The sequence below is a fragment of the Peromyscus leucopus genome, chromosome 1 (assembly GCF_004664715.2).
Source record: "Peromyscus leucopus breed LL Stock chromosome 1, UCI_PerLeu_2.1, whole genome shotgun sequence".
Lineage (NCBI taxonomy): Eukaryota > Metazoa > Chordata > Mammalia > Rodentia > Cricetidae > Peromyscus > Peromyscus leucopus.
Window position 1 is genome coordinate 42,050,696 of NC_051063.1, and position 17,354 is coordinate 42,068,049.

General features: G+C 36.1%; 1 protein-coding gene across 1 annotated transcript in view; it reads left to right on the plus strand.

The window, feature by feature from the left end:
- The window catches only part of Kif20b (kinesin family member 20B), a 72,711-nt gene that overhangs the window by 26,783 nt on the left and 28,574 nt on the right, over positions 1-17,354 (plus strand). Inside the window, 7 exon segments of the mRNA XM_028859106.2 lie at positions 1,991-2,130; positions 2,310-2,448; positions 3,548-3,725; positions 3,728-3,775; positions 5,079-5,119; positions 7,482-7,623; positions 15,765-17,001. Of these exon segments, the coding sequence (XP_028714939.1) occupies positions 1,991-2,130; positions 2,310-2,448; positions 3,548-3,725; positions 3,728-3,775; positions 5,079-5,119; positions 7,482-7,623; positions 15,765-17,001 (1,925 nt within the window).

Genomic DNA, 17,354 nt, shown 5'->3' on the forward strand with positions numbered 1-17,354 from the left:
GCTTGCTTATTTGGTTAAGGCATAGTATCCAGATCTCTTCTTATTCTAAAAATGTATTAATTACTGGGGTCATACCTTTAAACTATGTAAGTGTCTTGTGCCTTAATATCTTTTCATCACATGATTTTAGTATATTCTGCCAGAGTTAGTTTGCAATCTTAAGTATTAGTATTTAAAACATCTACCTTGTACTAGAGGTTCTGTTTCTTTAAAAATGATTTTTATTTTGTGTGTGTGCATGCATGCATGTGTGTTGGTTAGGAAAAGTGGGTATGTGTCACCACATGTGTAAGTCAGAAGACAACTCGTGACAGTCAGCCCTTTTCTTCCAGCATGTGGGTTCTGGAGGATGAACTCAGGCTGTCAGGCTGGTCATCAAGCAAATTTACCTGCTGAGCCATCTCCAGAAGCCATTAAAAAAGAAAAGAAAGCCTAGCATGGTGGTACATTTTGTAATCCCAGTTCTGGGGAGGAGAAGACAGATGGATCTGTGGGTTTGTTGGGTTGCCAGCTTAACCTAGTAAATGAGCCCCAGGCCAATGAAAAGACCATGTATCACAAAGCAGAGTGGATAACATTTTAGCAGAAATGATACCTGTGTTGTCCAGTCATGTTCATATGCACACACATACATATGCACAACATGCTTGTGCTCACATGCAAGTGTATATACATATAAACCCACTTCTCAAAGGTATTACATTTATGCAGAATTCTATGTCTACAATATTTCTCCATCATTAGTTACTATTTGATGTTTGTTCTATGAAAGTAACATAATTGACGCAACCCCTTGAATTGGCTTTTGGTTTTTTATGGTTCCTTACTACTGCCACAAAAATATACAAGGTAATTAGCATTCTTCCAGCCAGAAACCTGGGCTATGGTAAATAATTATTTTCTCACAGTTAGTTCTTGATAGAATTCATTTTCAAACATAAAGCTGAGAAAATCAAGAATCGATTAATTTTGAGAGTTTAATTGTTGTTGAGAACATAAATCTCAAACCTTTAAGAATACCAGGGTGTTTTTTCTTAATGCTGCAACTTATTTTCTTGTGAATTTGTACCTGATATGTTAATAAACAACTGCTATAGATCATATTATCATATATGTTTTCAATCTTTTTCTTTTTACTATACATGTACACATATGTGTATGTATGTGCATGTGTATATATGTGTGTGTGTGTGTGTGTGTGTGTGTGTGTGTGTGTATGTATAGTAAAAAGTCTAAGAAGATAAAATTATTCAATATGTGTCTTAGAAATTTTGGAAAATAGACATTTGTAGCAGTTTCTCTGCTCCGTACCATATTAGGGCTTCAGATTTTGACAACACTCTGTAGAGTATGTGTCATTATGAGTGTGTATGCATGTGTTGTGTGTTTGTAATATGTGTGAGTGTGAGCTTGTGCCATGGTGAGTCATATCCCTTTCCCTAATAGGACACTTTTTCTGTTTTTATATACAGTCTCACTGTATCCTAGTCTGGCCTGGAATTTACAGAGATATGCCTACTGCTCTCTTTTGAGTACTGGGATTAAAGTTATGGATTATTACCATGCCCAGTGGATAGGACACTAACCCAGCTTTTAGCATTTCCTATAGATTGGTCCTTATGTTCCCTGCTTATGAAATGTGGTACTATCGAGCTCATGGAGTTGTGTAGATAAAGTAAAATAAAACGTAACTCTACTATAAACAGTTTTTAGTGGATAATAAATATCCAAATTTTTATAGTACATGGTTAGTTAACTAGACAGAGCTCTCTTTAAGATTTTTTTGTATAGGTTTGTTTCTAAAAGGTGGAGAGGCACACTTGATTTTCCAAGTTAAGGAATCTCTGTAGTCGTGTGATTTTCAGTAAGACTATTAGCATCATTAAAAAGGGCAGGTTTATAACTGACTGAACTATAATAGCTATCGTTAGACAGTCTCTATTTCTCTTGGACTTTACTTTTTCCAATGAAGTATGTGTGCTTATTTTAGAAACTGTTGGATTTAATAGAAGACTTGAAAAAAAGACTAATAAATGAAAAGAAGGAAAAGTTAACATTGGAATTTAAAATCCGAGAAGAAGTTACTCAGGAGTTTACTCAGTATTGGACTCAACGGGAAGCCGATTTTAAGTAAGTTACTTTTTCATGACCCGGTAAGAATTGAGATTTATCTTTTTGTCTGTTTGTTTGTTTTATAGCCATTTCTTAAGTTATATTTTGTGACTTCTGAATGTGATGACTTCTTTAGAAAGATATTACACATGATTATTTAAATTGCTCTCTTAATAGAATTAATTTATGTTTTAAAGGGAGACACTTCTTCAGGAACGAGAGGCATTAGAAGAAAATGCTGAACGTCGCCTGGCAATCTTCAAAGATTTGGTTGGAAAATGTGACACCCAAGATGAACCAACAAATAGAATTTGTGCCATGAAAGTTGAAACTGAAGTATGTTAATGAAAATATTAAAAATAACCAGTGAAGTTTTTGGTACAAGGATTTAATATCCACATCAATTATGAGAAGTTTTAATGTTATGAAATAATAATGTTTAAAATTAAAACAGTACTAGTGGTTTTATTGTAATGAGGCATGTATTATTGGAAATTCATAGATAAATAGGTGGTGTTTTTGGGTTGTATTTCTGAGACAGGTCCTCACTATTTAGTCCAAGCTGGTTTGGAGCTCCAATCTTCCTGCCTTGGCTTCCTGAATTCTGAGATGACAAGTGTGTGCCACCTTGTTAGACACAAACAGTTTAAAAGAGACTTTCGTTTTTGGAAAAGGTTTTTTTTTGGCGTTTGTTTCCATTTCAGTTTTTCTTGAATTGTTGTATTGCTTGTAGGCAGAGGCAGTCATTTTTGTTTGTTGGATTACAGAATACTATTTTCAGAAATGTCTTACAATTTATCAAGAAAAATTAAAAATGTAAAGGAGCCCTTAAAGGGTTACTTACTTAATTATTCTAATCAAAACAGAAAGATTTATTTCTATATAAAAAGGTTTGCCTTTGTTATAAAGGACTGTTGTTTACCTCAAGGAAATTGATTGCTGCTCCCACTGAAGCTGATGAGGCTTTCTGGAGGGTTTGTTTTGGCGTTCTTTGGGTATGTGCCTTGTTTCTGAGCCACTGGATTCAGTGGTCTGGGAGAAAGATCTCCAGGCTCTCACTGTCATCCTGTTGTGTTGTGACATGTGCATGGTTTCTAATGTGGACTTCAGCGTGAGAATGGAGGCTACTTTCTTGGGTCACTGTAAAATGCCACGTAAGAGTCAAGTGTGAGTCAAGGTAGACTTGAACTAGGTAATCAGAATTGTTCTGTAATAACTTACTAAGATTTATGATATATTCCTGAGGAAACAACCTTCATGTTTTATATTTTAGAAATTGAATACTGAAACACAAATTTCGTATAATTGGGAGGGTTTCATGTAATTTAAAGAATATTAAGTTGTGAATTTTTACTGTTTTTAAACTGTTTAAAGTATTACCACATGTAATGAAGTCCACTGTTAATGTTAGACATGTGGTTTTTGCTATTTTTAGGGAGCTCGTAATTATGTAGGAGTTGAAGATATTATTGATTCTCTTCAAGATGATGTCACTGATATTAAGAAACAGGCTGAACTTGCTCATTTATATATTACATCTCTTGCTGATCCCCAGGAAGCTATTGCTTGTTTGCAGCTAAAGTTTAATCAAGTTAAAGCGGAGTTAGCTCAAACTAAGAAGAATTAATTAAAGCCCAGGAAGAGCTAAAAAATGGAGAGAGTGGTGAGTGCATGATTTTACCCTTATTTGGATTTCGTAGACACAGAAAAATTGGAGTATAGAGATGTATGCAACTTTTCTACCTTAGTGACTAGAAAATGTTTTAAGCTATGTAACAAATCTTAACATTTTTACCATTTGTATTGTGGTTTACTACAAAAAAATACATATTTGTGTATGTGTGTGTGTACCAGGCTAGCCTCAAAATCACAGAGATCTGCCCGTCTCTGCTTCCTGAGAGTTGGGATTAAAGGTGTGTGTCACCACATCTGGCCTACAAATATTTTTTTAGGGCTGGCAGATGGGTCAGTAAAGTTGGTGCCTTGTAGTAAGTAAGCATAAAGACCTGAGTTTGATTCCCAGGCCCTGTAGAGACAGGCTTGGTGTGGTGGCATGTGTTTGTAATCCTAGTGCTGGGGATGTGCACAGAGACAGGTCCTTGGGCCTTGTGACTAACCAGCCCAGCTTAACTGACGCAAGTCTCAGATAGAGACTGTGTCAAAAAGAACAAGGTGGACAATAACTATGGATGGACACTTGAGGCTGACTTCTGTCCTCTTCAGGTATACAGGTGTACATGGCCCACATGTGCATGTGGGTGCATGCGTGAGCATACACATGAAATAAAAACAACTAAATAGTTTTTAAACGTTTCTGTGCTTTTAGGTCAGTATATTACAGGAAACTTTTCAAAATGATAACAAACAAACAGAAAACCAACCCAGAACTAAGAGTCTTAACTTTATAAGAAATCTTAAAGATAATTGTAAAGGAGTTAAATTTGTTCTTTTATTTTTTTCATGGAATCTTTACATAGAATAATAGTTGGGGGTGGGATAATGTTTGTTGAATGGTTTAAAATAGTCTTTGGAACCAATATTTCATTTGATCCCCAAAGGGGATCGAACACACACACACACACACACACACACACACACACACACACACACACACACACACACACACACACACACACACACACACACACACACACACGTTTGCAGCATCTATGTTTTAAGAGAGGTGAAGTGCTCTACTCTTTACTGTGTGAAAGAACAGAGGTAAAAAATAGCAAGTCAGTGATGTCTTATGGAGTGGACCAGCTAGGCACTACCTAATTGTATATGACACTACTGTGTTTCTACTGTTTAGCCTATACCCATCAGTTTGCTCAAAGGTTTGAAAGTGGCTGTTCCTGAAACGTGATCTTGTAATTTAATATTAATACTGTCAACATTCTTTTCCTGAATTTAATGTAATTTCATAGCCTATGTTTCATTCAATGCTCTTTTTATTATCTTCACAGAATCAGACTCTTTGGTTCAAGTGCTCAAGACATCAAGTAAGGTAATGTAAGCTTTACTTTTTCTTGGTTCGAATTCAATGAGTAATGAAGGGGCATACATTATGGCTATCTGCTTATTTAAAAAAGATTTTAAATGAAGGTGGTGCAAAGAATGCAGATGTTGGGGCTGGAGAGATAGGCCAGTAGTTCAGAATGAACTATGTTCATTTGCCAGCACCCACATCAGATGGCCCACCACTGCTTTCGGCTCAAGTTCCAGAGGACTCAAAGCCTCTGGAAAATAGTACAATTTTCAAAGGATTAAAGGGTAAATAAATGTATCATCTTCACCTGAACCAATTGAATATGAAATTGTATTTATGAGATGCTAAAAATCCTCAGAGATGCTAAAGATCATAGTATATAACTTCTGAAAGAAAACATCCTTGTATTAAACATATGAACAATAGCAGTACATACATAATAAAAGCAAGTGCTTGAGGAAAAGAAACTAATTTTGTTTAATTTCATGTTTTGTTCCTGTGACTCAGTACCATCCAGCATTATCAATTAGCAACTTAACATATGCTGGAATCATTTCTGAAGAGGAAGCTCAGTTGAGAAAATATCCCCACTAGATTAGTCTGTGAGCAAACCTGTGAGGCATTTCTTTGATTAATGATTAGTGTGGAAGGACCCATCCCATAGCAGGTAATGCCACCCCTTGGCAGGTGGTCCTAGGTTGTATAAGAAATCAGGCTGAGCAAGCTATCAAGGAGCAAGCCAATAAGCAACAGTCCTGTCTTGTGTGTTTGTGTACATACTTGGGTGCACCTGTGTGTGCTAAGGTATAAATACAGAGGTCAGAGGACAACATGCAGCAGGAGTCAGTTCTACCACTCTACCATGGGTCTCAGAGAGCGAACTCAGAATGTTAGGCTTGGTGGCAAGAGCTTGCTGAACTATCTTGCTGGCCCTAAATCTTTTAATTTTTTTTACTTTTTAATTAAAACCTCTTTAAATTATTTTCTATTATAGGAGTGTTAAGACAGGATAGTACCATAACATGTAGAGTAAACTAATAGCCAAGACTGTCTGCTTTCTTTAAAATGGTTTTCTAGGGGACAGAAAAGTTGGCTTAGTGGTAAAGAGTACTTGTTGCTCTCAGAGGGCTTTGGCTTGGTGCCCCACACCCGCACGGCAGCTCACAACCATCCATAACTCCAGTTTCGGGAGATCTGATGCTTTCTGCTGACCTTTGCCAGCATCAGTCACTCATGTGATGTACAGATGTACATGTAGTCAAAACACCTATACATACATACATACACACACACACACACACACACACACACACACACACACATATATGTTTTCAATGATCATAACATGCAAGAATGACATCGCAAGGTGACTGGTCAGACTTCTTTGTATCTTGACAGAAAGGTATATTCAGTGCTTGTCACCATTCCCTGGATTTTCTGAACATGAGGTGTTACTTTATTTTTAAGGATGGAACCAAGAACATCACACATGTTAGGCACACATTCTACCACTGAGGCACACTCCAGGCTGGGTGGCCTTTAATATTTTGATATATGGGCAAGGGTGCCTCACTCTGTATTATACCTTGTAGTTGTCTATTCTTTAAGTATTTAATATGTTACTCTGTTTTTCTGACTTTTGAGCCTGTCCTGAGGGAAATAACCCCTTTTAATAAGGTGGAAGCATAAGGATGAGAAACCCAAACTGATTTCCTTCAGGCAAAAACCACTATCTACCATCTACCAATTACCATGCTAGGTTATTGGCAATAGATTAATAAAAGTATATGTGTGTAATATTCTGTTAATATTTCATTTCAGAGCACACTTTGCTCTTTAGGTTTTGTGTGTTTGTTTTATTTATTTAAAGACAAGGTCTCACTGTGTTGACCAACTGGTCTTGAACTTGTGTACTGGAGCAGTCCTCCCACTTTCCCCTAAGTAGCTGGCAATATGAGCTTTTTCCATTGCATCCGAAGCACATAATATTTTGAGTGTGACTTAAGTGATATTTATTTCTAAGTGCTTTCTGTTGCCAGAGTCCTTAGTTATTTTAGGGTGAAACTTAAACAATTTGCAAAGTGTTTCATCAAGTTTGAGAACAGACCAATGATGAGAATAGACCAATGAGAGGTAATATGAGCCGGGTGGTGGTGGTGCACGCCTTTAATCCCAGCACTCGGGAGGCAGAGGCAGGCGGATCTCTGTGAGTTCGAGGCCAGCCTGGGCTACAGAGTGAGTTCCAGGAAAGGTTCCAAAGCTACACAGAGAAACCCTGTCTCAGAAAAACCACACACACAAAAAAAGAGAGGTAATATGAGTAGTTCTGGTGTTTGTTGTAGCTTTTTCTTTAGAACTGATTTTAATTATTTTGTTTTAGGTTGATACATCTTTAACCAGCAATAAATCAACTTGTAATGAAGCAGTTACAATGCCCAAGAACAACAGAACTCAGACACATTCAGAAAGGAAAAGATTAAATGAAGATGTTCTTCAGCAAGATGAACCACCAGCAAAGAAAGGTATTGGCACTTCTGCTCCCTGCAGGGGGCTTCACAAGCAGGGAATGACCTGACAAGAAAAGGCTTTGGGAAAACCTAGATACCAACCATGATTTAATCTGTTCGTTTTTTACTCTTTTATTCTTTTGGGGGCCCGACACCCAGCTCTCAAATAAATACACAGAATCTTGTTCTTATTTATGAATGCCCAGCTTTAGTTTGGCTTATTTCTAGCCAGCTTTTCTTAAATTATCCTGTCTATATTTTGCCGTTAGGCTTTATCTTTCTCTATTTCTGTATATCTTTCTTTACTTCTTACTCGGTGGCTTGCTGTGTAGCTGGTGGTTGGCCCCTGGAGTCCTCTTCTCCTTTTCTTGATCATCGGTCCCTCCTCCTAGATTTCTTATTTATCCTCTCTGCCTGCCAGCCCTGCCTATCCTTTCTCCTATCTCGCTATTGCCTGTTCAACCTTTATTAGACCAATCAGGTGTTTTAGACAAGCGAATAACACAGCTTGACAAAATTAAACAAATGCAATATAAAAGAATGCACCATATCTTTGCATCGTTAAAACAAATGTTCTACAGCATAAACAAATGTAACACATCTTAAAATAATATTCCACAACACTAATCTATCAGGGAATATGTGTATGTAAAATTGTCTTTTCTTTAATCAATAAAGTTTTAGATACTGAGCTTTTATCATTCTCTGATACTTAATTCTGTCCTGTTAATTAGGTAAAAGACACAGTCATAAAAAGTTTGTGTTGTTTTTTCCAAAAACCTTTACTCGCTCTTCCTCACTTTACTTTTATTTTTGGTTTTTCAAGACAGGGTTTCTCTCTGTAGTTTTGATGCCTGTCCTACATCTCGCTCTGTAGACCATGCTTGCCTTGACCTCACAGAGATCTGCTTGAGTGCTGGAGTGCTGGGATTAAAGGCGTGCACCACCACCACGCAGCTACTTTACATTTTTTTATTCATTTGGACAAAAAGAGGATGCTTGACAGACTTTGAGCCAAATATTACTAACAAAACTGTACTTGAGTTGTATTTTAAAATGCTAGAAGAAAAGTCTGTTGAAAAATATTGTAAATGAAACCTTTTTGTTTTGAAATACTTAAAAATGGTCAAATTTGTTTTAAAAAAAGTGTATGGGGACAAATCCCAAGATTGTAGGGTTGCTAGGTTCTTTAGAGTAAACTGATTCTCTGAGAAATAATTAAGAAAGTATCAATTGCAATTGAAAGTATCAGTTGCAATCAATTGCAAACATAGGAAAAACTTTGAAAATAGGTTCACTGGCTTTTAAGAAAGTGGGATTAGCAGCTGGATATTGTGGTGTGTTGCTGTGATACTAGACCCGGGATGCTCAAGCCTAGGTGTGTGAACTTGAGGCCTTCCTGGGCCACATATTAAGACTGTCAGCAAAACAGCAAAGCTAAACCAAAAAGATACAGAGAGGCTGTACAGCAGGCAATACCAAAATTTTACCTCTTTTAAGTTAGAAAGAGAATGTAAGTTACAAATATTTCTACTTTATTATTATTTTTAAGATTTATTTATTTTTATGTGTATGAATATTCTTCCTGCACATATGCATGTGTCTCACGTGTATGCCTGGTGCCTTTAGTGGTAAGAGGGCAATGGGTCCCCTGAAACTGCAGTTACAGGTGGTCTTGAGTCACCATTTGGGTGCTGGGAACTGAATCTGGCTCTCCCTGTAGAACCATCTACCCAGCCCCAAAAATTACAAACTTAAGATTATATAAATAATGAAAACTGTATCCCATGAGCTTTTAAATTAGACCATGTTAAATGAAATAGATCTTGGTCTAATGTAATGGTATAAGAGCATATTGACCCATATTAGTTACTTACTGCTGTGACAAGTGCCTAACTACACAGTTGCAGCCACCAGAGTTTTGACAGAGATGATAAAAAATATTCATTGGAGAAAAGACAGCTTAATTAACAAATGGTGCTGGGGAAATTGTCTTTGTTCATGCATAGAATGAAGGTAGATCTCTCACTTTGCACAAAAAGCAACTCCAAATGAATAGAAAACCTTAACATCAGACCTGAAATTGAACTCTTTCTTCTGCCTTCCCAGTGGTTGGATTGCAAGAACAAGTTGCCAGGCCTGACTTTTTATGTGAGTGCTCTGGATCAAATTCTGATCCTCATGCTTGCCTGACACAAGCAGTTTGTAGATTGAGTTACCTCTTTAGCTCTGTATCATATTGACTGATACAAGATCTCTCACTGGACCCTGTAGCTCATTGTGTAGGTTCACTTTTTAGTTGGGACTGCCATCCAGCTTTGTTCTGTCAGCCAGCTCCCAAATAACCACATAGAGACTTAATATTATTTATAAATGCTCAGCCAATAGCTTAGGCTTGCTACTAACTAGCTCTTACAACTTAAATTAACCCATTTCTGTTCATTTATGTGCTACCCCTGGTCTCGTGTACCTTATCTATGAACTATGTTGCTTCTTCTGTGTCTAGCTTGAAACTCCTCAGACTGACCTTCTTCTCAACATTCTCTCTGCCCTGAAAATCCTGCCTAGCTATCTGCCAATCAGCTTTTTATTAACAATGAGAGTAGCACATCAGAGGGATTATTCTACAACATCATTGATTATGGTAGACTAACTAGTCAGTGAGACAGATACTCACTTTTCTAAGCCTTCCCGATGCTGTGTTTTCATACGTGTGTCATCAAGCCCAGCTTTTTCCCCTTGGTTCTGGGGATTGATCTTGGACCCTCTTCCTTACATGGCAAACACTTGACCAACTGAGTCTCTCATTTGAGCCTGTTAGATACTAGTCTTAGAGTAAGGGCCAGCAGAGTTATCCTTACCTAGAAATGTAGACAATGAGCCTGCAAACACACCTCGCATTCATATTTAATTAGTTGAACCCTCTGCATTTTTCCAGATTCTATTAGTACCTGCCTTATCATTACTCATGAGTTAGCAGTTTACTCATGAGTTAGTGAAAGGTGAGGCCATATGTCCTAATTTATGGTGTTATGTGACTTCTGAGAATTTTAACCTCCTCCTATTTTTATCTATGAAAAAATTTAATAAGTTGCTCAATTTGTAAATCACTAACATAGTAACTTGTGGTGATGTTTTATTTGTTCTGAAATGTGGTGATACTTTATTTGTATGTTAATAAATAAAGCGTGCCTGGAGATCAAGGGGAAAAAGGCCAGCCATTTTTAAGTAAACATAGAAGTCAGGCTGTGGTAGCACATGCCTTTAATCCAATCATGTGGCAGGCAGGGTCTCTGTGTTTTCAAGGGCACTAGGGAACAGCAAGCTTGGTGATACATACCTTTAATTTCAGTACCAACCATAGAGACCAGGAGGTCTGTACAGACAGGCAGTGACAAGGAAGGAGGTAGCTAGGCTAAGAGCCAATGAGAGGGCAGAACAGCAAGGCAATAAAGGCATGGGTAGACAGAAAGTAACTCACCTTTTGATAGCTGCAGAACTGGAGAGGTAAGGTTGGTGGCTATCACTATTTCCCTGATCGCTAGGGCTTTCACCCCTATATTTGGCTTTATGTTTCTTATTTAATAAGACCGTTTAGAAATTTAGCTACATTTGGCATCCAACTGTGGGGCAGGAATTCATAAAAAAGTCACTTGGCTGTGGCCTTGCGGGCTCCAGTTCGACTGGAGCACTCAGCCAGAGCTTCACTCGGCTGGAGCTGCAAGTGGCCGGACTGCTTGTGGGGATACAAAGCATCTGGCTCAGGCCCCATATGGCTCAGGCCAGAAAATGTGGCTAGCAGGGTCTCTCTCTCTCTCTCTGTCTCTCTCTCTCTCTCTGCATTTCCATTTCAGACTGCCACCACACTAGGTAGCTGCAATTCCCTTGAACTTCTACTGTTCTACACAGACTTGGTAAGTCAATTAGGATATCAGATATCTTGAAGGGAGAAACTAGTTAAAAGGAAAAATTTTTTTCATATTAAAAAATGAAAAAAATATTGGTCTTTGTTTAATAACACATTAGACAGTCTAAAAATAAAACAATTAAATGAGAGGATAATTAATGTTGATGGGATGTATGTAACATTAATTATAAATATTATTTGTTTAATTATCCTTATTTTAGTATTAAAAAATTTGGTCAATTTAAGTGCCAAGATAAAAGCTTTAAAAACCTGTTAAAATAAATTGTAAAAAATTTCAAGTTAGGTGGTGGTGGCATACCCCTTTAATCCCAGCCATCGGGAGGCAGAGCCAGGTGGATCTGTGTGAGTTCGAGGCCAGCGTGGTATACAGGGTGAGATCCAGTACAGGCACCTAAACTACACAGAGAAACCCTGTCTTGAAAAACAAAAACAAAACAAAACAAAAAACAAAACAAAACAAAAAAACAAAAAAAACAAAAAAAAATTCAGATTCTAACAAAAAAATTTAAAGGTAAAATTATTTCAAGATTAAATTATATGGTTTCAGAGAGACAGCCTATTTTCAAACAATCAAACTTAATTTATCTGGTAGCCTTACAAGAACTCCATGCTCAAGGGCGTGTACAAGCTAATTGGACTCCAGTGAAAATATTAGATTTAAGGAGATTTGAGAAAACTATAGTATCATATGACATACATTATCCATTTGTAAAGAAAATGTTAAACTTGTGGTCAACTTGTAATAGGATTATTCCTCAGGACTAAAAATGTTGGTAACAGCTGTCCTAGAATCCAGAGCAGTCTCTTTCTTAAGTCACTTTAATTGTGCTCTGGATTCTAGGACAGCTGTTACCAACATTTTTGTGACTTAAGAAAGAGACTAAGATAATAAAAAAACAATATAGAACTAGATATGTAAAAATTTCCCAGGATCAACTTTTTGGAGAAGGCAAATACTCTGATATACAAAGACAATGTTTATATGATAATCAAACCTTAATTCTATGAAACATGGCAGCCACAAATGCATGGGACAAAATTGGGGGAAAAAATAAGATTAAATCATTCACAAAAGTTATAGGGCCCCAGAAAATCCTTCACGGATTTCTTACAAAGGCTGTGTTCAACAGTAAATAAAATGATACCAAATTCAAAAGCTAGACAGATAATAATTCAATCTTTGGCTTTTAAAAATGCAAATACAACATACAAAAATATAATCAGGCCATTAAAGACAAGACTGGCACCCTTAGAGGATTAGATCAGGGACACAATTAATATTAAGTCTCATGACCAAGATGCTATATGGGTAAAAAAAGTAATTTCAAAAGCTTTGAGAAAAAAATGTCAGATGTTTGGTTGTGACAAACAAGGTCATTTAAAAAGAATGTAACATGGTGTTTCTACAAAAAAAAAAAAAAGTTTATTCAAGGAACAATGACAACAGAATGCTCCTCCCTTCTGGATTATACAAAAAGTATGATTAGGGTAAACATTGGACCAACAAATGTAGATCAACAAGGGACAGACAAGGTAATCCTTTGCCTTTATCCTCAAAAAACTCCCAGAGGGGCCTCATGCAGGCTCCCACAGCAAATTCAGTTCAGACCTTTCCTGTAATCATAAAAAAAAAAAACTTCTCAGAACAATTAAATAACCAAATGCCTATTAAAATAAGCCAGGCTGCTTGGGATGATAAAACAGCTGTAACAGAGCAAACAAAAAATTCAAGAAAAACCATAAAAGAGTTTTTTTGGACAAACTTCTATAAATAAAGACCAAAATTAGAAATTCAAATAAGGGGATGGCTCAGAGGTTAAGAGCAGTGGCTGTTCTTCCAGAGGTCCTGAGTTAAATTCCCAGCAACTACATGATGGCTCACAACCATCTAGAATGAGATCTGGTGCCCTCTTCTGGTGTGCAGACTTACATACAGGCAGAACATTGTATACATAATAAATAAATAAATAAATCTTTAAAAAAATACAAATAAATGATGTTTTCTTGAAAGGTTTAGTAGACACAGATGCAGATGTGACAATAATTGCATCAAAATTTTGACATCCAAATTGGCCTCTTCAGGAAATAAATGTTCAGCTGTTAGGAATTAAAACATTATCTCAAGTGAAACAGAATACATGGTGGCTCAAATGTATAGGTCCAGAAGGACAGAGAGGAAAATTAAAGCCTTATGTGACTAATATAGCTATAAACTTATGGGGCCATGATCTATTACAACAATAAAATGCTCAGATTAACATTCCTATAACCTCAAAAACAAATCACAAACTGACACGTTCCTGAGAAAAATATTAGGTGATATTATTCTAAAGAACAACCACCAGCCATCCAGATAAAACAGGGCACAACAACTGCTGATCTTCCAAAGACACCAATAGCTCTACCTTTAAAATGGTTAACAGACAACCCTCTATGGGTTCAACAATGGCTTTTAACAACAGAAAAACTATAGGCTTTAAAAAAACTGATACAAGAACACTGAATACTCAACATATTAAAGAATCAACCAGCCCTTAAAATTATCTTGTATTTGTTATTTAAAAAAATTTTAGTAAGTTAAAAGTTGTAACAGACCTAAGAACAATAAACAAAATAATTCAGCCAGTGGGCTCTCTACAATCTAAAATTCCTTTGCCTACTTTGTTACCTAAAGGATGTCCTCTTATAGTTTTTGATATAAAAGACTGTTTCTGTTCAATACCCTAGGAAAAAAAAAGAAAAAAAGATTTTCATTCAAGGTGCCTATTTATAATAATTCTCAACCAGTTAAGAGATATCAATGGAGGCTTTTCCCACAGGGAATGTTGAATAGCCCAGCCCTGTGCAAATATTTTGTACAACAGCCTTTGGAAGTAAAATCATTTCTTAAATCTATAATTTATCATTACATGGACAATATTTTACTAGCTAACTCAAATACAGATACATAAAAAGAATTTAAAAAGATAAAAAAAATTTTGCCTTGTTGGGGCTTACAAATTGCTCCTAAAAAGATATAAAAAAGAGATTCTATTAATTATTTTGGATATAAAATAGGTCTACAAAAAATTGGACCCCAAAAGGTACAAATTAAAAGAGATCAGTTAATGACTTAATGACTTTCAAAGGTTATTCAAAAACATTTCCCTTCTACAAACTGTTATTGGGGTAAAAAATGATAAACTAAATAATTTGTTCCAAACCTTATAAGGTGACAAAAACTTAAATAGTACAAAAAAAAATTATCACCTAAAACTAAAAAAAAAAAAAAAGGCAGGCCTTGGTTTAAAAAAAAAAAGTACAAAAAAGACATGTAGATCATGTAAATCCAAAGCTCGATTACACTTTGGTTATCTTATCCTCTAGACATTCTTCTACAGAAATTTTAATACAAAAAAAAGATATATTAAAATCAGTATTTTTACCAAATAAACAGAATAAAAAGTTAAAAACTTACGTATAAAAGATCTAACTTGATTTAAAAAAAAAATTCAAACTTCGTCAATTGACAAAAATTGACCCAACAAAAATTGTCATGCCTTTAACTAAGGAGGACATTGACAAATTATGGACAAAAAGTAAACCTTGATAAAGAGCTTACAATAATTTTTTGGGAAAGATTAACACCAACAAAAAAAAGATTTACCCAAAAGTGATAAAATTAAACTTATAAAGAAAACTGATTAGATTTTGCATCACATTGTACAAAGAACACTCATATCTAGAACTCATACATTTTATACAAATACAAACAACAGCAGCAACAACAAAAACAGGTTAAAAATCAAAACATTTAAGTAAAATGGTTCAAAGCCTTATAATCCGGTTCAAAAATCAAAATTGTATGCTATTCTGTTGATATTAATAGATAATTTGAAACTGTCCTTTAGGAAATAGTTGGTTGCTAGAATGTCACTAATTCCCTCTCCTCTGTCCTGTCTCATAATGTTAGATAAAGGTCTGTGGAATAAAGTTAAGTAATAAATACTAGAAGTGGTAAAGTAATTACTCAGAAGTAACAACCATTATTTTGTTCGACCTCTTGTCAACTCAGACCTGGAGCTACACTTTTTATATAAATAGATTAAGTTCTGCATATTTTCTTTTAAAAGTTCTTTTCAGTTTTTCTTTAGAAGTTTGATGTTTCTAGTGTTGCAAATGCTGGTTTGTATGTAACTGTTGCTTTGTTATGTTTTGCAATAAAAATAGTACCAATGTTCTCTTAAAGGACTTATGCTTGCCAGTCCACCCATCACTGAAGAACAAGAGAAAGGTGAAGAAATGCAGCAATCTATTTCAGAAGGTGGGGAAGGCATTAGAGTTTTACAAGAAAAGAACGAAGAACTAAAAAGGCTTTTAATTATTGGCGAGAATGAACTCAAAAGTGAAAAGGTGGAAAAAGCAGAATTAAATGAACAGCTTGTGAGTTTGCAGCAGCAGCTTTGTGTCGCTGAAGAAAAGAACTTGTCTCTGAGGACAAAGGTGGAGCAAATCCAGGCCAGTTATGACAGTGCAGTTGCTGAGTTACATATGCAGAAAGCTGTGAACCAAGAGCAGGAGGAGAGGATCCTGAAATTGTCACAGGAGTTGGAAACTGCTACAAGAAGCATCACAAGCAATGTTTCACAGATAAAACTAATGCAAACAAAAATAGATGAACTGCGGTCACTTGATTCACCTTCTCATATTTCAAAAATAGATTTACTTAATCTCCAGGATCTGTCACATGGTCCTAAAGGGGATAATTTGCTGAACACATCACTACAGCTTCCAGATAATGACATGTCAAGCAAATGGGTTAAGGAATATCATATTCAAGAGCACAATAGGGAAATTTCCTTCCACTCTGTTATTGAAACCATCTGGGGAGTATGTAAAGAGATTGTGAAGACCTCTTCTGAAAAGTCTCATCAGATTCAGGGCCTGGAAGAGCAAATTGAAAAATTACAGGTGGAAGTAAAAGGCTACAGGGATGAGAACAATGAACTACGAGCAAAGGAGAGTGAGGGTAAGCATCAAGATCACCAACTGAAAGAAAAAGAAAGTCTTATACAGCAACTCAGAGAAGAACTGCAAGAAAAGAGTGTTAGTCTTGGGGTTCAAGTACAGCTTGTGGCCAAAAGAGAGCAAGCTCTTTCAGAGCTTACCCAGGATGTTGCGTGCTATAAGGCAAAAATAAAGGAACTTGAAATGATGGTAGAGACCAAAAAGGATGAGTGTAGGCGCTTAGCTGAATTAGAGCAAGTCATTTTAGAGAAGGAATCTGCCATCTTAAATCTAGAAGCAAGTGTGAAGGAATTTGAAGCAAATCACCAGGATCACATCAAAAACACCAGAGATTTAAATGAAAAGGAAACTAAGTTGGAAGAAGAAATCTCACAGTTGACAAATAACTTGCATAATATGAAACAGTCACTTCAGTTAAAGGAAGAAGAAAGAGAAGCTAGCAGACGAGAAACAGAAAAGTGAGCTAAGTTTTATTTAAACTATCTCAACTATGTAAAATACTTCACATTTTGTGGTTAGTGTGTGTGTGTCTGTTGCATGTGCACATGTTTGCAGAGGTCAAAGAACAACTGTGGAAGATAGTCCCTTCCTGTAACATGTGGGCCCCAGAAATTGAACTGAGGTCATGAGGCTTGGCAATAAGTGCCTCTATTCACTAAGTCATCTTGTAGGTTCCAGGCATTCATTTTTCTACATAATTTTGAACAGTTAGCTGGACATTATTTAATTTGGTAGAATATAGTATATATGATGAGTGAAGCTTCATAAACCTTTAGAAACTAAAGTTGTATGTAAAAAATGATACTCCTAA